At 41.5% G+C, this 25,018-nt stretch overlaps 1 protein-coding gene across 3 annotated transcripts in view; it reads right to left on the bottom strand.

Moving 5' to 3' along the window:
• DAB2 (DAB adaptor protein 2) overlaps positions 1 to 25,018 on the bottom strand; it is a 163,015-nt gene that overhangs the window by 95,189 nt on the left and 42,808 nt on the right. For 2 of the 3 annotated variants that reach the window (XM_033932363.1, XM_033932381.1), the window contains exons 2-3: positions 11,973 to 12,166; positions 1,034 to 1,173 (exon numbers count right to left, since the gene is read on the bottom strand). In XM_033932363.1, the coding sequence (XP_033788254.1) occupies positions 1,034 to 1,173; positions 11,973 to 12,060 (228 nt within the window). In that variant the 5' untranslated portion in view covers positions 12,061 to 12,166. Of the gene's footprint in view, positions 1 to 1,033; positions 1,174 to 11,972; positions 12,167 to 19,305; positions 19,393 to 25,018 lie in introns of those variants that run through there. The other variant, XM_033932371.1, reaches the window with a different exon arrangement.

Raw genomic sequence — 25,018 nt, 5'->3', positions numbered from 1 at the left:
AAGGTCATGCATCTAGGTAACGGAAATCCTTGCAGAACTTACACCCTGAATGGAGAAACTTTAGCCAGGACTACGGCAGAACGAGACTTAGGAGTAATTATCAGTGCTATTCATTGCTTGATCAACTCAGTTGAAAGGTCAGATAGACCTGTTATTTATGCAGGCCAGCCAATGAAAATCAGTTTAGCCAGCTATATTTTTAGCAGCTAAAAATAGGCTAGAAATTCAATGCTGGTCATTGGTTATGGCCCGGCATTGAATTTACGGGTTTGCTGCCAAGTGTGGGAGTTAGCCTGGCTAACTCCTGCGGTCTGAATATCGGCCCCATAGGGTACAAATAATAATATTAATATAACAGTTTATATATCGCAGGACCGTGAAGTTCTATGCGGTTTACAATAATAATAAGATGGTACAGATTGAATGGATTTAACAATGTTCTGCCGGTTAACATTGATTGAATGATGCTACAAATTGAGTGGATTTAACAAAGTTAAAAACTAGTGATCAGTTATTGTGGGATGAGGTTAGTTGCCTAAGTACTTTAGGAACAGTTAGGCACTCTTTTATAAGATTACCCTCTGAACTTGTGGTACATACAACACGTTATGTATAAGGAACAGTCCCTGCCTATTTGCCATACCATTCCACATTTGATAATTAATGTAGGAATTAGAGAATTTGCTAAGTAATTATTGTTATGTTAACAGAACACATTAATGTACCTTAGCAAAAAGTCCTAAATATTATCCCAGTAGAGACAAAATGATCTGTCATATTTTATTGAATATTAACCTATAAGCAACCTTACATTATTATGAGATGATTATATAGTAGGATGGATCACATCTTTACTTTATATCAAGTCTTTCATCCATATAACACTTCTACTTCACTATTCTAGAGCTGGACAGCTCTAGGTTCAAGCAAATCATGTTTTTGGTCTGTGCCATATAGGATAAGAGCAAATCATATTTTTGAGCTGAATGGATTATCAAACTTTTTGAAAGAAGAGAATTGTTTTAACATTCACCTTCAATTTCATCATAGAATCTTGGCTCATTTTGTCACCTCTGGCTTCAGGAACATCATCAATACCAATCAGTTTAGCCTTGTATCTGATGCCGTCTCCTTTGAACCTCGCCAAAAGGAATTCATTAGTTTTTTCTGACCCTAAAAGAGGTGGAGAGTAGGGGAAAATTTTTTTAAAAAGGGATTAAGTCTGGTTCACTGAAAGTCTTTTTATCTTTCAACAAATAACTATTACAAAAAAGAGCTATTCATTAGATATTTATGTTCTGTACAGATGTGACAGGGGGCATGACATGATTGTGTTTTCTATGTCCGTTTAATGGCTGTATCCTGTATTAGCTGAAGGCGCTTGAATCCTTTGTCTTTATCCTTGTACAAATAATTTGCAGACACTTAGGCCCTGATTCTGTATTGGACGCCCAGGAGAGGTGTCCTATACAGAATCGGTCCTACACTAAACCCCGATTCTGTAACCGGCGTCCATGGTACAGACGCCGGTTAGAGAATCTGGTTAAATTAGACGCGGCCGCTATACTTATGGCAGCAAAGGATCTTCCTGCTGCAATAAGTATAGCGGCCACGGCCGTGGCCGCCTGTCCCATCGCCGGCAGGAGGATGCCCAATCCTCCTGCCGGAACCCCCCTCCCCCCAAAACTGGTAATCGCCGGCAGGAGGATGCACAATCCTCCTGCCAGAACCCCCCTCCCCCCCAAACTGGTAATCGCCGGCAGGAGGATGCCCAATCCTCCTGCCGGAAAGCCCGACGACCCCCCCAAACTAACCTCCCTCCCCCAACTAACCTTTAAATGTTGGTCGACTGGACGGGTCTTGCTGCTGTCCAATCGACAGGCCCGCCTCGTGGAAATGAGATGGGCCCGCCCCTTCCCGGCACATCCCCGCTAAATCTAAGGCCTGATTAGCTTAGAAAAGTCCTTATGTCACTATAACAGCTTCTCCTAGTGACTCACCAAGACACCGTCCCCTGGATTTCTAAGCTCACCAAAATTTGCATGCCAAAGTGGGTACAATCTTGAGATGCGTTCACAGCATAATAACTTAACAAGTCAATTAACACCAATTATTGGCATTAATGGGCAATTATTTGGATTTGTGAGCACTTCTATATAATTGTAAACAAAATTGTCGTGTGTGCTACCCAAAAGATGCATGGCATGGGAGAGGCACAGGCGGGTCAGGAGCATTCCCATAATTTAGTCTCAATATTATAGAATTCCAGAATATGAGTGCTCAACTAGCATGCCAGGATTTACACTGAGTTTCTCTTGGTGGAAGTCCACATGCCCAAAGTTCTTTGGGAGAATCGGTGCTAAGTGTTATTCTATAAAAAGAATTTGGGGCAGAGTGCTCTTTACAGAAATTTATTTCAGCTTGGATCTTTCCAGTGCCTAACCTTTAATACTATTTACTGAATCCAGCCCCTTATATAGTTTCAGAACAAGGGATCTGCAAGATCAGTCATACACAACTCTACACTTATCAACCCTTCCAGTACTAGAAGACTAGAAGTTTCTACTTTGTCTCTTATGGTGACATTTGATGGGATTTACACTTGTTTTCATTTTAATCAACATTTTATTTTTTTGCTATTTTGGGGATTGCCTTCATTTTTACTTCCTTTCCTGACCTCCAGACTTACTTTAAGCCTGCCCTTTGCTCTGTATAATTTGGTTTCCCATCTAGGATAGGCATTATAGCAGCTTTCTCTCTGCAGCCTTGCTCCATATGGGCACCCAAAGTTGCAATCACAGTGGTTTCCTCTCTTACTAATGCCTTTTACTTGTCACAAAGCTATCCAAAATGTTCATGTGTATTAATAAGTATTTGAGAATCTATAACTTGTTTGCAGAGTTCTCCTTTCTTAATATGAAGCATTTGGAGTCAATCCACAAAAAAAAAAAAGAACCTGAAATATATAAGCAAGATATAAGAACATAAGCAATGCCTCCGCTGGGTCAGACCTGAGGTCCATCGTGCCCAGCAGTCCGCTCACGTGGCGGCCCAACAGGTCCAGGACCTGTGCAGTAATCCCTCTATCCCCTTTTCCAGCAGGAAATTGTCCAATCCTTTCTTAAAACCTCAGTACCGTACTCTGCCCTATTACGTCCTCTGGAAGCGCATTCCAGGTGTCCACCACACGTTGGGTAAAGAAGAACTTCCTAGCATTCATTTTGAGTCTGTCCCCTTTCAACTTTTCCGAATGCCTTCTTGTTCTTTTATTTTTTGAAAGTTTGAAGAATCTCTACTCTCTACTCTCTCCTCTCTCTATGCCCTTCATGATCTTGTAAGTCTCTATCATATCTCCTCTAAGTCTCCTCTTCTCCAAGGAAAAGAGACCCAGTTTCTCCAATCTCTCAGCGTATGAAAGATTTTCCATCCCTTTTATCAGACGTGTCGCTCTCCTCTGAACTCTCTCGAGTAACGCCATATCCTTCTTAAAGGTACGGCGACCAATATTGGACGCAGTACTCCAGATGCGGACGCACCATCGTCCGATACAACGGCAGGATAACTTCTTTCATTCTGGCTGTAATACCCTTCTTGATTATACCTAGCATTCTATTCACTCTCTTAGCGGCCACTGCGTACTGTGCCGTTGGCTTTATTGTCATGTCCACCATTACCCCAAGTCCCTTTCTTGGGTACTCTCATTCAATAACATCCCTCCCATCGTATAGTTGTACCTCGGGTTTCTGCTTCCCACTTGTAATACTTTACATTTCTCAACTTTGAACTTCATCTGCCATCTCATCGCCCAATCCTCCAGTTTGTTCAAGTCCCTTTGCAATTCTTCGCAGTCCTCTTTAGTCCGAGCTCCACTAAATAGTTTGGTGTCGTCCGCAAATTTTATTATCTCACACTTCGTCCCTGTTTCTAGATCATTTATGAATATATTAAATAGCAGTAGCCTGAGCACCGAGCCCTGCGGAACACCACTCGTGATCCTCCTCCAGTCCGAGTAGTGGCCCTTCACTCCTACCCTCCATTTCCTACCCGCCAACCAGTTTCTGATCCATCTATGTACGTCTCCTTCCACCCCATGGTTCTTCAGTTTCCAGAGTAGACGTTCATTAGGCACCTTGTCAAAGGCTTTTTGGAAATCTAGCAGTGTTCCCGCTAAGCTGCGCTGGCGTGCGCTGGCGCACAAAATATTACATCGCAGCGCACAAGTTTCTCGTCACAGCGCACGGCGTACGGCAGATGGCAGGGTGGCGAGAGGAGAATCGGGCGAGTTGGCTCATAACTTGCTGGCGCCCGATATTTTTAGCTCACAGCGAAAAAAGTTTGCTCACAACACCCGCCCGCTTAGAGGGAGCACTGAAATCTAGGTATATGATGTCTATTGGGTCTCCTCTGTCCATCCATTTGTTCGAAGAAGTGCAATAAGTTAGTTAGGCACGATCTCCCCTTGCAGAAACCATGTTGGCTGGTTATCAGAAGTTCATTTCTTTCAAAATGTTCATCGATGTTTACTTTTATCAGTGCTTCCGCCATTTTCCCCGGAACCGAGGTCAGACTCACCGGTCTGTAGTTTCCCGGGTCACTTTTTGATCCCTTTTTAAAGATGGGTGTAACATTGGCTATCTTCTAATCCTCTGGGATCACTCCTATTTCAAGGATAGGTTGCAAATTTGCTATAGTAGTTCTGCTATCTCCTCCTTTAATTCCTTCCAAAACCCTTGGATGGATTCCGTCCGGACCTGGGGATTTTTCAGTTTTTAGTTTTTCTATCTGCCTGCGCACATCTTCAAGGCTTACTTCCATGGATGTTAATTTTTCTGCTTGATTTCCATTGAAGAATTGCTCAGGTTCCGGTATGTTGGTTGTGTCTTCGTTTGTAAATACAGATGAAAAGAACATGTTAAGTCTTTCCGCGACTTCTTTCTCCTCCTTCACCACTCCCTTCCTGTCTCCGTCGTCCAGGGGTCCCACCTCCTCCCTAGCCGGCTGCTTCCCTTTAACATATCTAAAGAACGGTTTGAAATTTCATGTTTCCCTGGCTAGCTTCTCTTCATACTCTCTTCTGGCTTTTCGAACCCCACGGTGACATTCTTTTTGATACTTCCTGTGCTTTTCCCAGTTCCCCTCAGTTGTGTCCTTTTTCCATTTCCTGAATGAATTTTTTTTATTGCCTATCGCTTCTTTCACTATTTTAGTTATCCACGCCGGGTCTTTTGTTCAACTCTTTTTGCACCCCTTTCTGAATCTGGGGATATACAGATTTTGCACCTCGCTCACCAGGTAAAAAAAGACCAGGTATGTTCTACTGTTTGCCATTTTTTGGAAGTGTTCCTAAGTTTCTTCCTTACCATTTTCCTCATTGCTTCGTAGTTTCCTTTCCTGAAGTTAAAAGTTGTTGCCATGGTTCTCTTTCCTTTCGGTATTCCTACCTCAACCTTGAATTTGATCATATTATGATCGGTGTTTCCCAACAGTCCCACTACATCCACTTCTTTTGCAGGTCCCCTTAACCCATTTAGGATTAGATCCAGAGTGGCATTTCCTCTCGTTGGTTCTCTAACAAGCTGCTCCATGAAGCAATCTTGTGTAGCCTCCAGGAATTTTGTCTCCCTAGCGCATCTTGAGCTTCCAAGACTCCAGTCTATCCCGGGGTAGTTGAAGTCTCCCATAATAACCGTGTTACCGCTTTTGCATTCTCACTTTATCTTGGCTTCCATTTCTTCATCGATATCTCCGGTTTGCCTGGGTGGACAATAGTATAGGCCCATCTTTATTTCAGGCCCTTTCCTTCCCAGTATTTTAACCCATAGCGATTCCAGTTTATTGGTCATCTCTGCTGTGTCCATTCTTGTCGATTGTATGCTTTCTTTTATGTATAGGGCTATTCCACCTCCTTTCTGTCCTGACCTATCCTGGCGATAAAGCTTGTACTCCGGCAGTGCTGTATCCCATTTGCTTTCCTCATTCCACCATGCTTCAGAGATTCCAATGATATCTATGTCCTCTGCATTGGCCATGGCTTCTAATTCCCCCATTTTGTTTCTTAGGCTCCTTGCATTAGTATATATGCAATTTTTATCCTGGTATTTTGTTGTCTTCATTTCCTTTCCCTGTGCTTCGGTCTTTAGTTTCTTCTCTTTTGCTACAATCTTTCTAACCTCCTCTTCTGGGTTCGTTGACTCCTGTAATTTGTCCCTTGTTTCTTCCCAGCCTTTTTTCCCCTTAGTATCTTCACGGGATACCTTCTTCCGAATCGTCGATGTTTGGTCGACTGTCGGCTTTCCCCTTACTCTTAGTTTAAAGCCTGTTCTATTCCTCTCTTGACGTTGTTTGCTAGAAGTCTAGTTCCCACCGCGCTCAGATGAATCCATCTCTCCTGTAGAGCTTAATCTTGCCCCAGAACGTTGTCCAGTTCCTCACGAAGTGGAATCCTTCTTCCTCACACCATTTCCTCATCCACGCATGTATTGATTGTAGTTCCTCCTGCCTTTTCACATCTGCCCTCGGTACTGGTAGGATCTCTGAGAATGCTATCTTCTGGGTCCTCATCTTCAGCTTCCTTCCCAGAATCTTGAACTGTTCTATCAGTGTGCTTCTTCTGTAGTCTCTCCTGCTGACATAATTCGTCCCGATGTGGATCATTACTGTGGGCTCTTCCGTCTCCGCTCCTTCCAGGATCTTTCCAATTTTGTCCACGATGTCCTTGGTTCTCGCTCCTGGGAGGCAGGTCACCAGTCGATCCTCTCTCCCTCCTGCTATGTGGCTGTCCACATGCCTCAGGATCGAGTCTCCCACTAGGATCGCTGACTTTCCCTTCTTCAATTTTCGCTTCGGTTTCAGGTCAATATCCTCGGTGTGCTTCGCTCTTTCTTCTTCTGGGCATCGACTAGCCAATTTCTCCCCCTCATGTGGTATTCCTCTGTGGGTGTCTTCTTTGGGGGTCATCTGCTTCTTGTTCTCCCTTCCATGTTCTTTCATCTGAAGTTCGTTCTCTTCAACCCTCCTCCTGTATGCTTCCTCAATGAATTTCTCGAGTTCCCTGACTTCCTTCTCAATGTGTCTCTCACTCATGAAGTCTTCAGCTGTCAGCATTAAGTGTTTGTTGAGCAAGTTACAAGCAATTCTACAATGGAGGAATGATGAACCAGCAGGAAAAACGTTGAACAAAATAAAAAACAAACCAACCAATTACTGACAAAAGCTGCAACCATAAGTATGGGCCAGAGTCCAGTCAGATGAAGAACTGGAATGTGGATGAAATATTTGTTATTCATTAAAAAGCAAGACATTGTTTTGTACGAAGGCTGTCAACTTTTTTTTCTTTTTGACTATTCATGTGGAGGGGCATAATCGAAAGGGACGTCTAAGTCCGTTTACGTCCATCTCGCAAGTCATCCAAAGTAAAAAAACAGCTTAAGACACATTTTTGAAAAATACGTCCAACTTTTTTTTCATTTCAAAAATCGTCTAATTATATGTCCTGCCGATCTGATCATCCAAGTCACTAAATCGTCCATCTTTATACCATAATTTCATCCAACTTTTTGTCCAAGTCCAAAATGCCTAGAACAAGCCCTGTTGGACATGGGAGGGGACTGCAAAGTGATGGACTGCATACCCAGACATGCCACCTAAATAGTGGGGTACCTTACAGGGCACTGCTGTGAACTTCACAAAAATGTGTCATGTCTTCTCCTCACTACAGCTCCCTTATAAGTCATGGTGAGCCCCCCAAACCACCTCTAGAATCCCCTAGACCCACTTATCTACCACCCTAATAGCCCTTATGGCTGCAGGAGCTACTTATATACCAGTACAAAAGGGTTTTGGGGGTGTATAGGGGAGTGCACATTAAGTATCAATGCAGTGATTACAGGGGCTTATGGGCATGGGTCCTCCTCTCCATGAGTCCCTAACCCACCCTCAAAATGGCTTAAGCTGCCTCTGTGCTGGACGACTAGGTTTTCCTATGCCAGGCTGCCAGGTGATGATGGTCTGGAGGCTGAATTTTAAAGGTGTGATTAATATTTTTATGGGGTGGGGGGGAGTTGGTGATCACTGGGGTAGTGTGTAGGGGTCTGTATTATGTGTTTGCAGTGCTTATCTGGTGACTTAAGGTGGGCTGTATAACTTTCGGTTATACATGCTGTACGACTAAGTCTAAGCCGGCCCACGTCCCGCCCAACTCCCGCCCTCAACACTCCTCCCGAAACGCTCCGTTTAGCTTTGGTCGTTCAGCGGCACTATGAAGGCTTAGGTTGTTTAGAAATACGTCCAAAACCGTTTTTAGTATCGGCATTTGGACGTATTTGAGAAATGTTCGTCCAAGTGCCGACTTAGGCCCGTTTTTGGACGTATTTCTCTTTCGATTATGAGCCCCATAGGGATCATTTCAACTAGAGCAAATAGGCTAGTGAATAAAAAATATTTGCTATTACAAATCTAGTCAAGAAACAGAATAGAGAATTGGATGCAAAATGAGTTTTTAATGAATCATTTCTGGTCTATTTTAATCTAAGCCACAGAATTTATTGGCTCCCTCATTATCTAATCCATTTTCCAACATTCAAAGTTACTCATGTTACCTTAGTCATATATAGGAAATGGTGGCGCAACTGTACAGAGTATGGCTGGACTGTAATGTTGGCCAAAAATGCATGTCCACACTGCTATTATTTGCATGCTTTCTGAAATGATTAATTGCCTAAGCTTAACATGAATGAATTTAAAAAAAAACATCTGCACTTACAGATTCCCAAAAAATGTCTCACACTTACTTCCAGTATATTAACAGGCTGAAAAGGAAGAGGAACTGCAGGTGCCAGAATGTGTTTAAAAGTGAACACTTTCTCCTTGCTACAGAATCTATATCCCATACACTTTGGGGAAGGGGGTAAATGATCAGAAAGAAAGAAAGGATTGACAGAGATTGGATGGATAGAGCAAGAAGACTAATGATTTCCTCCCCTCCCACCCATTCCCCCAAGTAGCAGCTTTCCCTCCCTCCCATTTCCCTACTCAGCAGCACACACTGACTCTCCCATCGTGAGATCTGACATACCTCCGAGGCCTCCTAAAACAGCAGTAGCAGTGGACAGTCAACAGTGGTATTGCTCTGAACAGACTACTCATGGCCTGCCTCGCGGGGCTGGCTATGAGCAGCCTTAGGGGTGATCGTCAGTGAGAACATGAAGACTGCCAATCAAGTGGAGCAAGCTTCATCCAAGGCAAGGCAAATCATAGGTTGCATACGCAGGAGATTCGTCAGCCGTAAGCCTGAAGTCATTATGCCATTGTATAGATCCATGGTGAGGCCCCACCTGGAATACTGTGTGCAATTCTGGAGGCCGCATTACCGTAAGGATGTGCTGAGATTGGAGTCGGTCCAGAGAATGGCCACTTGGATGGTCTCGGGACTCAAGGATCTCCCATACAAGGAACGGCTGGATAAGTTGCAGCTATACTCACTCGAGGAACGCTGAGAGAGGGGTGACATGATCGAGACATTCAAGTATCTCACGGGCCGCATCGAGGTGGAAGAAGATATCTTCTTTTTCAAGGGTCCCGCGGCAACAAGGGGGCATCCGTGGAAAATCAGGGGCGGGAAACTGCATGAGGACACCAGGAAATTCTTTTTCACTGAAAGGGTGGTTGATCGCTGGAATAGTCTTCCACTTCAGGTTATTGAGGCCAGCAGCGTGCCTGATTTTAAGGCCAAATGGGGTAGACACGTGGGATCTATTCACAGAGAAAGGTAGGGGAGGGCCCTTATCTGCCGTCTATTTCTATGTTTCTATGTATCTATTCCGAACAATACCGCTGCTGGCTGTACTCTGCCGCTGCTGCTTTAGGAGGCCTTGGAGATATGTCAGGTCTCATGGGGAGGGGGAGGGGGCATTGGTTGATGAATCGGTGGGTCCGATTTTCTTAGACAATGAATTGATTCACTGAAGTGAATCTGTGAATTGATTTGAATCAGCGAATTTGGCAGCACTAATATTAATGGGCATTAAATTTAGAAGTGCGTCTTTAGGAATCAGGATCTAAGAATAAATTTTATATGTGGATCAAAATAGGGGACACAGCCACGGGCAGATCGGGGCACTCCTGCAATTTTCAGGGCATTCCTGGAATTTGTATGTAGTGTAACAGAATAAGGGGATCTGTGCCTAATTAAAATAAAAATTTGCATCAGATTTCAGTTGGTTTCAACTGCGTGCTGCAGTTCCCTAGGTCTCGCTGTGTGTGGTCAGGTAGAACCTGACCAAATGCAGCAAGACCAAGAAAACGGCAACAAACAAGATGTCAGTCGCGGAAGCCTAAGAGAATAAAGTTTTCAACAGGTTTTTTTTTTTTTCTTTATATAGTTACTGTATATGCATAACGGCAGTTGGCATTTTTTTAAAATTTTATTTATAGATATTCAACAAATATAAAACAATAACTATAGCTGCGTTAATATTAAAGAACACAAATTTTTACACAGTACCATTCTATAAATTTAGTGCTCAAACTCTATAGCACATAACTGCAAGAGGATGTGAGCATGGGAGAGGCATGACTGGATCAAGGACCATGTCAAATGTTTACATTCTAAGCTTCTAGAATCACGAGTTACATGCACAACAGTAGCATTTAGTTGTGGTCACTTAGGGCTCCTTAAACTAAGCTGAGGTGAGCGCTAGCGTGTGCTTGTCACATCATAAAAGGACTTACCATAGGATGCAGTAAAAGCTCAATCTGAAGGCACAAATCGCACACCAAAAGTCATTCCTTTATTATTCATGGAGGTGGCATGACAGCGCAAATCAATTAGTGTAGCGATGCTACTGCATGCTGATTAGTGCAGGATTAGCACATGGGCCCTTAGGTAGGGTTACCAGATATCTGGGGAAACCCGTACATGTCCTTTTTTTAAGAGGACTGTCTAGGCGCCCGGACTGACTGTCCAAAACCCGGCAGTTTGTCTTGGTTTTGGAAAACCCCGACAAGCTCCGGCCGCATCTGGAGGGCCTCTGAGCATGCACGGATGACATCACACGTATCCGCACCTGCTCGAGGCCCTCCAGACGTGGCCCGGAGGTACAGGAAGAAGAGATGAGGCTTTGTAGGGGTGGGGGCCATGTGTTCGTGTTTTTGCATCTCAAACTATGGGAACCCTACCCCTGGGGCCTGATTCTATAAATGGTGCCTAAAATGGTAGGTGCCTAGGGAAACGGTAGTGTGTCATTCAAAGTTAGGCACTGTTTGTAGAATTGGCCAGGCCATTAGGCCAGGGTTTTTGTGGTTTTTTTAACCTAAAATACCAGCACCTAAGGTAAGTGTCTACTGGTGCTTAATACATTCAATGCCCAAATTCAGTCCCTAACCACACCTACTTTTTGGTTAGGCCTGGGTAGGTGCCTTGTTGTAGATGCCTACATGGTGCTTACCAACTTAGACGGCCACCCCAAAATTATTTTTTTTTAAATTGGTTTTTAATGTCACTGCTCAATTAACAGTGCCAATCTAGGTGCCTAACGGCAGGTGCTTCTTATAAAATTAGGGACTTACCACCTATAAAATAGGTTGCAGTAAGAACTCATGCCCTAATTTTTAGTCATTAATTCAGAAAATAGAAAATTGGCCAGGAATGTGACAAAACATGTTGTACACCAAGTTATGCTAACTGCTTTTTCCATGTCCTATAGCAATAAATTCTAGAGATTAACTAAGCATCAGATAACAAGCTTATTATATTTGTTTTATTCTCTGTTCCTTTCCTAATAATTCATGCCATCCTGTTTACTTTTCTGATTGACGCTGCACAGATCCCTGTGGTGTTTCACTATTTGCCTTCCTCCGTTGAAAAAGTTAACCATTTAACCCTATCCTCTCTTCTTATATTCTTAGGTTCACAAGATGCTGACAACCTTTAAGGCGCCAGAAGACTTATCACACAGGAAGAAGGTTTCTCATACCTTTCTTTTTCTCCTTCTTTGTTGGAACCTTTGTTATTGTAGGCAAGTCAGGCTGGACGTTAACACTAGTTTCTACTTCTGTCGACATGATGGGCAGCCAGTCTCACAACTCTACAATCATTAAATACTGTGATGGTTCCAATTTAGTAGGAAAACCTCTGGAAACAGCCTTCAACAGGTTGGCATAATCAGATCTAAAAATCAAAATAAATACATATAATTATAAAACACAGGGAATGACAGCAGCAACAACAATTTATTATTTCTATAGTGCAGCCTTTCCACATTGTACACACAAGAGATGGTCCCTGCTCAGAAGAGCTTACTAATTATGGCAGACATATAGGACAAAAGGGGAGTCAGAACATAGCTGCTGGAAGTTTAGGATAAAGGCACTAAACTACATGAGGAGGGCGATAATACAAAACTTTTCTACATAACATTAATTTAAAATTTAGAGTTTAAAGCAAAGAGGGCTTTCTCTTTTTCTATGTTTAGGAAGCAGCAGCATGGTTGGTATGTGAGGTCTTTAGCATCAACCTGCTGCCTCTCACCCACCTCTGAAACAGAAATTTGGAGGGAGCAGAATATGGCAGGACTGAGCAAACATATATTCCAGTGGTTCCCAACCCTGTCCTGGAGGACCCCCAGGCCAATCGGGTTTTCAGGATAGCCCTAATGAAAATGCATGGAGCAGATTTGCAAGCCTGGCACCTTCGTTATATGCAGATCTCTCTCATGCATATTCAATAGGGCTATCCTGAAAACCCAACTGGCCTGGGGGTCCTCCAGGACAGGGTTGGGAACCACAGATAGAAACTAAATGCACTGCACTGCTAGCTATTCTAACTTTAGTACTTCAGGCCTTGGCAGACTTGATGGTGACATAGCAACAGCAGCATTGACAGTTGAGTGGAAGGAGGGGTGAGTGGAAGCTGGGAGATGAGGAGTTGCTAGAAATGTGTGGGAAAGGACAGGGAAAAAGGAAAATGAACCCCCTAGGGCAGACATGGGCAACTTTGGTCCTTGAGGGCCGGAATCCAGTTGGGTTTTCAGGATTTCCCCAATGAATATGCATTGAAAGCAGTGCATGCAAATAGATCTCATGCATATTCATTGGGGAAATCCTGGAAACCAGATTGGATTCTGGCCCTCGAGGACTGGAGTTGCCCATGTCTGCCCTAGGGCGGGGTAAGCAATTCTGATCCTCGAGAGCCGGAGCCAGGTCAGGTTTTCAGGATATCCACAATGAATATGTATGAGATGGATTTGCATGCACTGCCTCCTTGACATGCAAATCTATCTCATGCATATTCATTGTGGATATCCTGAAAACCTGACCTGGCTCCGGCTCTCGAGGACCGGAATTGCCTACCCCTACCCTAGCCCCTGCCCTAGGGGGATGGGGAAGGAGAAAAGCTGGACTATTGGAGGGGGAACTTAAGCTACCCATGAGAAAGGCACAAGGCTGAAGATCCATCTAGAGCAGGGGTGTCAAAGTCCCTCCTTGAGGGCCGCAATCCAGTTGGGTTTTCAGGATTTCCCCAATGAATATGCATGAGATCTATTTGCATGCACTGCTTTCATTGTATGCTAATAGATCTCATGCATAGTCATTGGGGAAATTCTGAAAACCTGACTGGATTGCGGCCCTCGTGGAGGGATTTTGATACCCCTGATCTAGAGCATTCCTGGGGGAATAGTTGGGGCAAAGAATTGAAATGAACTTGTGTACAGTATTTTATAAAATAGCTATGAAAAATCAATATTAAGAAGTGGAGGAAACCTAACATAAACACTAAATTTAAATTTCTCCACTAAAATACTGTAAATAACCGCTGTGAATACTCTCTCATAGCAGAGAAGGAAAAAGCCTCAGATCATGGAGTGTCAGCAACAATGGCTCTACCACACACACACACACATATCACAGGTATAAAAAAACCTTCAACGCTCCTTATGAAATATTGGAACACCTTTATGCTCAAGCCTGAAAGCTTTTTGATGTACTGACTCCCTTATATTAATTTGTTTTTCTAAATAAAGACCCAAATATGAGGTGGTCATAGACCATGAAACGCTGGCCACTGTAGGGAGGCAAAGGGCGCTAAGAGTGTTAGATCGCGCTAACCACTAAAGATGCCCATTCAGGGTCAGGGCAGTCTATGTTAGGCGATTCAGCATTAAGGACCACAGTAAGGCTTAGAGTTCCTAACATAGACAGTCTGCCCCGACCCTGAGCAAGTACACGAAATGCGTCGGTGAGGGGGGTGAGGGGAACAAGTCAGTGACAGAACCTTCAATATAAGCTAAGTCTGAATGACCTAAAAAAGGAATATTAACGAATGATGTTTTTAGATGAATAAATAATTAAGTATAAAAGAAAAGAAGAAGAATTTAAGTGATATACAGGACTAATGAGGATTGTAGCCGCAAGGTGTTATGCTAACCCAGTGGCAATCTGAGGATCCCGGTATACAATAGTAATTTATTGTTGAATCTTTATTTTTTTTTTTTTTTATAAATTTTGAATACATTACAATATCCAATAATTCCAAAGGAAAAAAAGCTAAACACATAAAACAATACATAATCAAACCATACATACATAATTCCTTTTAAGCCCACATTAATGGGGAGCACATATTGCTATTTTAAATCAAATCAATTCAAGAAAAATAAAGGACAATAATTCTCGGTTCGCACTAGAGAACCTTGAATCATTCCTTAAAATGGGATATTATTTGAATTAATTCTCCTCATATTCTCAGCTAGGTGAAAGAAATCTCATTTCTGTTCTCTTGCAACTAAAAATTGTTGTAGTTGTATAGGATCCCAAAAGGCGTACTCAATATCTTGTAACTTAACCAGACATTTACAGGGAAATTTCAGATAAAAGGATGCATCCAGGGCCAAAACTCTATCCTTCAATTTCAGAAATTCTTTCCTCCTCATTTGAGTGGTCCTAGATACATCCGGAAAAATCCTAACCAAATCCCCACAAAATTTCATTAACCTATTTTTGAAGTAAAGTCTCATTATCAACATCTTGTCCATCTCACTCATGCACATTATTACCAGGGTGGACCGACTCTGAATCACATCCTGTGTATTGTTGAATCTTTAGCTGAAGTTCTGCGCATATGATATGGCTCGGGGCACTACATCAACATATCAGAAGTCTGATAATCTTGGCATAAAGGGGGTATTTCTGAAAAGGATAGCTGCTAACATTTACACACCAATTATGCATGAAAGTATTTAGAATACTAGCATATACACACATATTTATTTATTCATTTCTATTTCTATCCCGTTCTCCCTGAAGCTCAGAATGGGTTACAAGTAGACATTCACAATCGTTTGAAAGCAGACTAGTCATGACAACAAATAGGTTACATAACAGAGCTTATTCTAGAGACTAGACTGATCATAGCGAAGATATGCTGGATATACACTTATGTGCTATTCTGTAAATAGATGCATGTCTTATGTGCTATTCTGTAAATAGATGCATGTCTGAAAAAGCACATATTTTATAGGTAAGCGTGTACATTGGTGCACTGAGCAGAGTATGGGATGGGCATATATTTAGATGTGTAACATATGCACATTACTTACAGTACACTTAGGCACATATAACTTATGCTAGCTCTGTAATAGATCACCGGCTAGAGTCCAGTTCTACATGGCAGGTAAGATACGCATGCAATATTCAGGAGTGACCACTTACAGCAGCCACAGTGCTGATGCAATTGCTCATATCTTTTAATGCACCAGATATGCATATAATTGCATTCAATAACCTCCAAATTCTATAAAATCCACTTAAAGTTAGGTGCATACATCAATGCGCCTAGCCAATGTAGGCGCCTAACTTAATAGGTTTAATTGGCATTAATTGGACTTAAGTTAGGCTCCTAACTTGAAAAGCACAATTCTAGAAAAAGTAGGTGCCTAGTCCAAAGCGTGTAGTTAAAAGTGGGCATGGAGAGGGGGGAGGATCACGGGTATGTTTTTGATTTAGGCGCCTCTTTTTGACTTAGGTGCCTTTGTGTGCCTAACTTAGGCGCAGGCCTTGTGGTCAAGAAAATCCTGGCATAAATATAGTGCACCTATAAGATTAGGAGGCCTAGTGATGACTAAGGCTGCTTTATGTGGCACTATGTGCAATCCTATACAGTGCTCCTAACTTTTATAGAACCACAATTAGTGCCACACTAATTAGTGCCACACTAGTTGGCAAAGATTTTTTGGGCAGCATATATAAGTGTACAAATGTTTAAGTGTGAACCTTGCCCATGCTCTGCCTATGTGAATGTTTACCTGTAATATACATGCTATGAATGATGCAATGCACTTATACAGAATAGAGCTTAGGCGGAATATTGGCATATCTATCTATCTAACTATTTGGAGTATAATATGTACACGAACGTTAGCACCTATGTTAAAGAATTGCCCTTCTACAGAAAGGTGACAAATGCTGACTCAGTTACAAGGAAAATACCATCAATAGATTTCTACAGTAACTAAAAAATTTAGTTGATGATTTAACAGAACAGAGTCAGCATTGGTTCAGCAAAGGGAGGTCATGCCTCACCAATTTACTTGACTTCTTTGAAGGGGTGAATAAACATGTGGATAAAGGTGAGCTAGTTGGCATAGTGTATTTACATTTTCAAAAAGCTTTTGACAAATTTCCTCATGAGAAGCTCCTGAGAAAATTAAAGAGCCATAGGATAGGAGGCAATGTTCAGTTATGGATTAGGAATTGGTTAACTGGACAGAAAACAGAAGATAGGGTTAAATGGCCATTTTTCTCAATGGAGGAGGGTAAATAGTGGAGTGCCACAGGAATCTGTACTGGGACCGGTGTTATTTAACTTATTTCTAAATGATTTGGAAATTGGAATGACGAGCGATGTGATTAAGTTTGCAGATGACATTAAACAGTTCAAATTTGTTAAAATGCATGTGAAACATTATAGGCAGACCTTAGGAAATTGGAAGACTGGGCATCCAAATAGTAGATGAAGTTAATGTGGACAAATACAAAATGATGCAAGTAATTGGGAAGAATAGCACAACTCAGTTACCAGATGCTAGGGCCCATCCTGGGGATCAGCATCCTTGAAAAAGATGCAGCAGCAGCCAAAAAACAAACAGGATACTAGGTATTATTAGAAAATGGATGGTAAACAAGACTAAAAATGTTATGTCTCTGTATCGCTCCATGGTGCAACCTCACCTAGAGTATTGCGTTCAGTTCACCTTATCTCAAAAAAGATATAGTGGAACTAGAAAAGGTTCAAAGAAAAGCAACCAAGATGATAAAGGGGAATGAACTCCTCTTGTATGAGGAAAGACTAGAGAGGTTAGGGCTCTTCAGCTTGGAAAAGAGACAGCTGAAGGGAGATATGATTGAAGGCTACAAAATCCTGAGTGGTGTAGAACAAGTAGAAGTGGATTCAAGGGCAAGTTGGATGCACACCTTCTTGCAAATCACATTGAGGGATACGGGTGAACAAGGTGTCCATTAGGGAACACCTAGCTTGGCCTCTGCGTGTGCGGGTCGCCAGACAAGATGGACCTAGGGTCTGATCCGGTGAAGGCATTTCTTATGTTCTTATGTTCTTAAGACTAGGGGGACACTCAAATTTATAGAGAAATACTTTTAAAACCAATAAGAGGAAATATTTTTTTCACTCAGAGAATAGTTAAGCTTTGTAACACATTGTCAGAAGATGTGGTAAGAGCAGTTAACATAGCTGGTTTAAAAAAAAAAGTTTTGAACAAGTTCCTGGAGGAAAAGTCTATAGTCTACTATTGAGACAGGCCTATTGGGGGAAGCCACTGCTTGCCCTGGACTAGTAGCATGGAATGTTGCTACTATTTGGGTTTTGTCAGGTACTTGTGACCTGGACTGGCCATCATGAAGACAGGATACTGGGTTAGATGGACCTCTAGTCTGACCCAGTAAGGCTATTCTTATGTTCTTATACTATAGGATGCAGAGAAGGTATCTGTGCTTACGTTCTTTGCATCCCATAGTATAAGAATATAAGAATGCTTCAGCTTGCAACAGTTATCACCCTATTTCCACAACACTGCTTTTCATAATGATAGTTGAATGAAAACAATCTAAAATTCTGTACCTTATTTCATTCTCACTGTAACTTGTTTTTGATGTCCTATAAGTGCTTTGCAGTAATGAACTTAATTTTCATTACAGATTTCAGGGGTACAAAATTTTATGATGATTGTAGGTAACAAGGGCTCATGTGCTAAGCATGCGATAATTGGTTAGTGCATGGCAATGTTGTATGCCCACTCTCTTCCCCTCCCCAGACAGAACCCCTGTGCAAAAAAAAAAAATTGTACTTTTTAGTGTGTGGTAATACATGCAAAATGCGCCCCGTGGAACACCTTTTTTTTTTTTTTTTGCTATGGTAAGTATGCATTAGTGCTTACTGCAGCTTTGGAAAAGGGCCTCTGAATCCAACTTTGGTGCATAACAAGTTTTAATCTATTTATTTATAACACTTCACTTTGAAATATGACATAAAACAATAAAAATGAATAAAATATTGAATCCAAAATAAAACAAACATAGTACTAACTTCATTAGAAGAGGCTGAATATTTTATTGAAATTATATCTATATCTATCTATAGATAAACATATACACATACATACATACACACACACACTTTGAATGAAAAGGGATTTCAATTTTTTTCCTACATTTAATAGTCTTGCGAGTGTTTACTGGCTGGTTTTTATTTTCCAGCTATTACGGAAAGGGATAGGGGACGGATTATGATTTACTCCTTTTGATTCAATATACATAGATGCTTATTGCTCCATTGTTGCATCTATGATGATATATGTATCATTTCTATCGCATGATCTCTTTTTGTATTTCCTTATGTTAAATATTTAAATAAAAAAGATTTATAAAATGAAATGATTTACTCCTTTCCTGTGGTTACAATCAAAGCAGATTATAAATTATAAGGAGGTATTTACTTTGTACCAGGGGCAATGTAGAGTTAAGTGGCTCGCTCCAGTCACAAGAAGCTGCAATGGCAAATTGAACCCCATTAGAAAATTTGAGCAAGATTGTGATAGTTATATAAGACAATGGTACGAGGAGAGGTGAGAACTTGGGAATAAAAGACAAGGAGAAAGGATTAGGTATGATAAGTTGTACTGTATGTTTATTTATATAATTAAGGAGACCAGATGGATTAATTAGCCCTAATATGCCATAAACTGTATACATATAAAAGAAGGAAATATAACCTGTCTTAAAAACTAATAAACCTACCTTGCACAGAGTTCTTACTGCGTTGGTACACAGATGCTCTACAGAAAGAGTGGTTAGTGAGCAAAGGTTGAGGTGTGGGCAAAGGGTAAACACAGACTATTAAAAAGTTAATATTGCTGGAATTTATTTCACACTTTAGTTAAACAAAGTTTATAAAAGTAACACAAAATTTTCCTTTCTAGTTTAGAAAAGTAAAAGCCATTTCTTTGTAGAAGGCAAATTTCAGGATTTTAAAGAAGATCTGAATTGACCCAGATTGCTTAAATCACAGGCTGCACCATCGTGAAGTTCACTCTTCTGGCACTAATCTTGTTCAACTCCAGCGCAGTCTGAAGAAGTTTGCTCTCCTCTTCTATCTCACAATTCTAAGCCAAGGTAGCTAATACTTTAATAAATGGTTTTAAAATATCATTGGAAGAATATGTGCAGGAAAAAAATATACACAGATCCACAGACTGCTTCTTAATTATGTACCTCTTATTTACTGTAGATGTACTGTGTTCAGTATTGGTCACCGTACCTTAAGAAGGATATGGCAATACTTGAGAGGGTCCAGAGGAGAGCGACACGAATGATTAAGGGCATGGAAAACCTTTCATACACTGAAAGATTGGAGAGACTGGGGCTCTTCTCCCTGGAAAAGCAGAGACTCAGAGGAGACATGATAGAGACCTACAAGATCATGAAGGGCTTAGAGAGGGTAGAGAGGGACAAATTCTTCAAACTTTCAAAACATAAAAGAACAAGAGGGCATTCGGAAAAGTTGGAAGGAGACAGATTCAGAACGAATGCTAGGAAGTTTTTCTTTACCCAGCGTGTGGTGGACACCTGGAATGCGCTTTCAGAGGACGTAATAGGACAGAGTTCGGTACTGGAGTTCAAGAAAGGATTGGACAATTTCCTACTGGAAAAAGGGATAGAGGGGTATAGATAGAGGGCTACTGCACAGGTCCTGGACCTGTTGGGCCGCCGCGTGAGCGGACTGCTGGCACGATGGACCTCGGGTCTGACCCAGTGGAGGCATTGCTTATGTTCTTATGTGTACATATGAAAAAGTCAACTAGAAAGGTCTTTTGTATTTCAAGCTGTACATGTCAACAAATAGCCTTTCAATGTCAACAAAATGGAAATTTTCTTATCCTTTCTTTGGTATTTGAAAACTTAACGATTTCAAAAAAGTATTTATTGTGATTTTATACTCTTCTTCCATTTTACTATATTTTAAAAATATTATCAGTGTTCTGTTCTTTCTTTTGTAAGCCGCTATGAACCAAAATCAGGGATTAAGCAGATTATAAATACTCAGATTAGATTGGCTCAATTTGGAATATTTCACATATACTTTCATCCATGTCAAGTTCAGGGTGTTTCAAAGAGTGGAACTATGGCCGGATTTTGTCTTATATGCATACATTTAGGGCTCCTTTTACGAAGCTGCGTTAGCGATTTAACGCACGTAATGGCGCACGCTAAACTGCTGTCCACGCTAGACGCTAATGCCAGCATTGAGCTGGCGTTAGTTCTAGCCACATAGCGTGGGTTTAGCGCGCACTAAAAAGCTGTGTGCGCTAAAACCGCTAACGCAGCTTCGTAAAAGGAGCCCCTAGATTTTGCAATGGTATGAATTTATTTACTTTTATTCTGATTTAGTATACATGTAATTTCAGTGGGGCAATTTTCATAAGGTAAAAGTATACCCTTCTAGTCTCCTTAGTTGTAGAATAAAATTTATGAATAATTTGGAACTCAAATTTTTATTTATTTTATTTTTTACATTTATTTTTAGTTTGGATCATTTTAATGTTTTGTTTTTGACATTTTGGTAGTCTGTCTTCCACTATATGCAAAATCTCTGGATTGTTAATGTTGTAATATCACTCTTTCCACTTTTTTTAAGTTCCTATCTATGAGCTTTTTTTACAAAACTGTGGTAGAGGTTTGTACCGCGGGCCGGCAAGGTAAATGCTCTGATGTCATAGGTCTGCGGCCTTGGCTGCAGTGTTAAATAAAGCAAAGGCTAAGTTATTTTATGTATTAGGTTTAATGATTCAGAAAATTTTAACTTGCTGGAAGAATAGTTCTGGATCATGCATGAAAGAGCCCAAAAGAGATGGTCCCCGATAGTCAATGGGAAGCCATCAACCTTAACCTATGCTCTGCTCTTGATGTGTAAGACAAACAGAAGTAGGTTTCATTCTCAGGGATATCCCATTCAAAAGGATGAAATCATGGCTAATAAATTTTCCATTCACTCCAAATTCCTTGCATAAAGTCTAAGAATGACTGACAGTGCTGATCCACATGAGATAATGAAGGTGTCATCAAACCCAAAGAAACATCTTTAGGCACAGACTGTGGGTATTAATTAGGCAATTCTTGGCTAGGTGCCTTGAACAGTGCGTTAAAAGTAAGCCTATCTTTCTTTTTCAGCCCTTCTCTTTTGTGATAACCAAATCCCAGTGTGGCCTGGTTCTATAAACTCTGTGGACCATACAGTAAGGTTGTATCAGAAGGAAGTATCAGATTTTGTAGGGAACTCATTGCACTTGAAGGTGTTCTCAAATATTGATGTGAACATGAAAACAGAGGGCTACTATACAGCTTCAATGACACTAGTTCATCTTTGCTCAGTACCACCATATGATCACTAGAGGAATGAAAGGCATGATATCCCCCCAACACATACACACTCTCTCTGTGGTCACCGACCCCCTCTAAGTCCTACAGATGTTAGTGAAACAGTATATACCTGCCAGTATATATCTGTCCTATTAAAGCAGCAAGTAGGTTCCTGGAGTAGCCTAGTGGGTGGTGTAGTCAATCATTGAGGTCCATACCCCACTCTAACTACTACACTTATGGTGGAATATGTGAACCTTCCACAACCTACCCATATTTTACTGTACCTCCGTGTAGATGATAGCTGTAGCCATAAGGGTTTTGGGTATAGTAGGGTTCGGGTGGGTTTTGGAGGGTATACCATGTAAGGGGGCTACAGTGAGATGTGTACCTGGGCCTTAATATGTGAAGTTCACTGCAGTGCCTCTGCTGGGATGTACTATATAGCTAGTCTACTAAAAATGCTGCCCCCTCCTACATCCCAATGGCTTGTTTTGTGTGATTTTCTTTTGGATGGGGGGGTTAATGGTTCAAAAAGATAGATGCACTAAAGACAATCACATCTGAGAAATGGTCATTTTCAAAACAAAAAGATAGATGCTTTTCTGTTTTGAAAATGGTCATGTTTGCTACTGGATTTTTGTGCATGTCCCGCATAATGTCCAAACTTGGCTTTGAGCAGGGCAAACATGCTTCGTGGGGAGCAACAAACAGAGAACAAAAAATACCCCAACAAGGATCCGAGTTTCGGCATCAACAGATGCCTTCATCAGGGGACACTGAAAATATATAAAACAAATAACCATACTATGAAACTCGGCTCTGGACTTCATAGTAATCTATTTAGCATTTATACATAGCTTATAGCTAGGGTTACCAGATTTCCTTATGTTGCCATTTGAAAAATCTGAACCCCTAGACCTGCCCCCCAGACCCGCCCAGTTTCACACAACCCCAACCCCCACCCCATTATGCCCTAGTCCTGCCCCCCCCCCTCCCCGGTTGCCTGCTCTCGTTGGGCAGAAGGGCTTCCGTGCATACGCAGATGCCCTCTTGCCCAATAATGATTTGTTCCAAGCTTTTCAAAACCCGGACAAAGTGCCGAGCTGTCTGGGAAAATCTGGACGTCTGGTAACCCTACTTATAGCCTAAGTAGTTCACATTCAGATACTCAAGTATTTCTCCCTATCTGTACTGGTGGGCTCATAATCTGGGGCAATAGAATGTTAAGTGACTTACCCAGGGTCACAAGGAGCAGCGCTCTGTTTGAGCCTGCAACCTCAGGGTGCTGAGGCTGCAGCCCTAAACACTAGGCCGCTCCCCCTCTATATCTTATAAACACAAGACTAATTTGTTAAAAACCGACAAGTATTGACTATTTTTACATCTGGAAAGTGCTTTTAACCCTTTCAGGACCATAAGGATCATAGGCCAATTTTTGTGGTTTTGACGACATTTTTATGGTAAAAAGGGCTTGCAGATGCCAAAAAATTGATTTTTTTTGTGAAATATCATTATTTTTTTTAAAAAAAATCACACTTCTGGCTTATGGACAGTGTGGCAAGTGAATCTTCTCGTCAATCTGGCAACGACGCTAATGAATGAATGTCGGAACCAGTTTGTTTACATAAAGGCAGTATCCTATGGAATCCGTACATATCAAATTTAGAACTGTAGACTATCCCAATCAAAATTTATAGGATTTTAAAGTTATGGGACAAATATGTCCCTTGGTCCTGAAAGGGTTAAACTGCATACATCAATTTTAAATCTACCAACTACCTGTGACTGTCAATACAACAGTCTGGATGAAGAGATGGTGTGTGGGGACAGCAGAAGGCAGAGGAGAAGATACAATGCAAAAGCAAGATACTCTGGGGAAATATGCATAAGAAAAAGTTGTGGTAAACATTTTTGCTGAAGAGTTAAGTACTTTGTCCTTTCTGCACCGATGCACTTGATGTACTGGATTATTTTCTCTTGACCTGGGTCTGAGGCAGCCATGGAAGTGAAGTATTGCTGATAAACATTAACTGCAGATTGAACCTCTCAAGCTGGAAGGTGAGCAGGAAAACAAGGCCTTCTTATGTTGCCGATTTAAATATAATATTATTGGGAAAGAGGAGCAGAAGCACAATAAAAACTGAAGTAGGGGATGAGGAGGCCGATCATTTGGCAAATAATTCCCAAAAACCGTAGCTCATGCAATTTCCCAGCAATGATGAAATGTTATTTTCTGTTCTTCATCCCACAAACTCAGGAGAATAGTGAAATGTAAAAAGGCAGGAAAAATACACCATCTCATGTATAGCAAAGCTGAAGAGTAGAGAGAGTCTGTAACTAGAGCATATTGTCCTTCTGATCTGTAGCCGCCCACAAAAGTGGCACAGATTTGTGCGCCAATCATGTAGCAGTGCCATTTATAGAATTGCGGCTATGTCACAGATACTCTGTTTCCTCAAAAATAAGACAGTGTCTTATATTAATTTTGGGTCAAAAAATGCACTAGGGCTTATTTTTAGGGATGTCTTATTTTTTTCTTGTACAACAATCATCTCTACCTTCCTCTCCTCCACCCCAATTCTTCCTCTCAACCATCCCCTTGTGCAGCATCTTTCTATCCCTCCCTCCCATCCCCCTTTGCAGCAGAGCCCCACCGACCCTCCCACTGTGAGACCGACATACCTCCGCTCCAAGGCTTCCAAAAAACAGCAGCAGCGGCAGTGTTCTGAACGGGCTGCTTCACGGCCTTCCCCACCGAGGCCTTCCCCCTGCTGCATCATGGCTCCTTCAACTGACCTAGAGCAGATGGCAGACTCCAAATACTAGGCACCTGGGTTTATTCTTTCCCTGCCTTAGAGCCTGCTGATGAAGATCCTTATCTTCTAGCTCAGGGATGGGAGACCATGGTCCTTCAGGACTACAAGCCAGTTGTTTTTTCAAGATTTCTACAATTAATATTAATGAGATTTCTACAATTAATATTATAAGATTTCTACAATTAATATTGAGATCTATTTGTATACGATGGAAGAAGTATATGCAAATCAATCTCAAGCATATCTATTGTTAAAATCTTGAAAACCCAACTAGG

The sequence above is a fragment of the Geotrypetes seraphini genome, chromosome 1 (assembly GCF_902459505.1).
Source record: "Geotrypetes seraphini chromosome 1, aGeoSer1.1, whole genome shotgun sequence".
NCBI lineage: Eukaryota > Metazoa > Chordata > Amphibia > Gymnophiona > Dermophiidae > Geotrypetes > Geotrypetes seraphini.
This window is presented reverse-complemented; position numbering and strand designations above follow the sequence as displayed.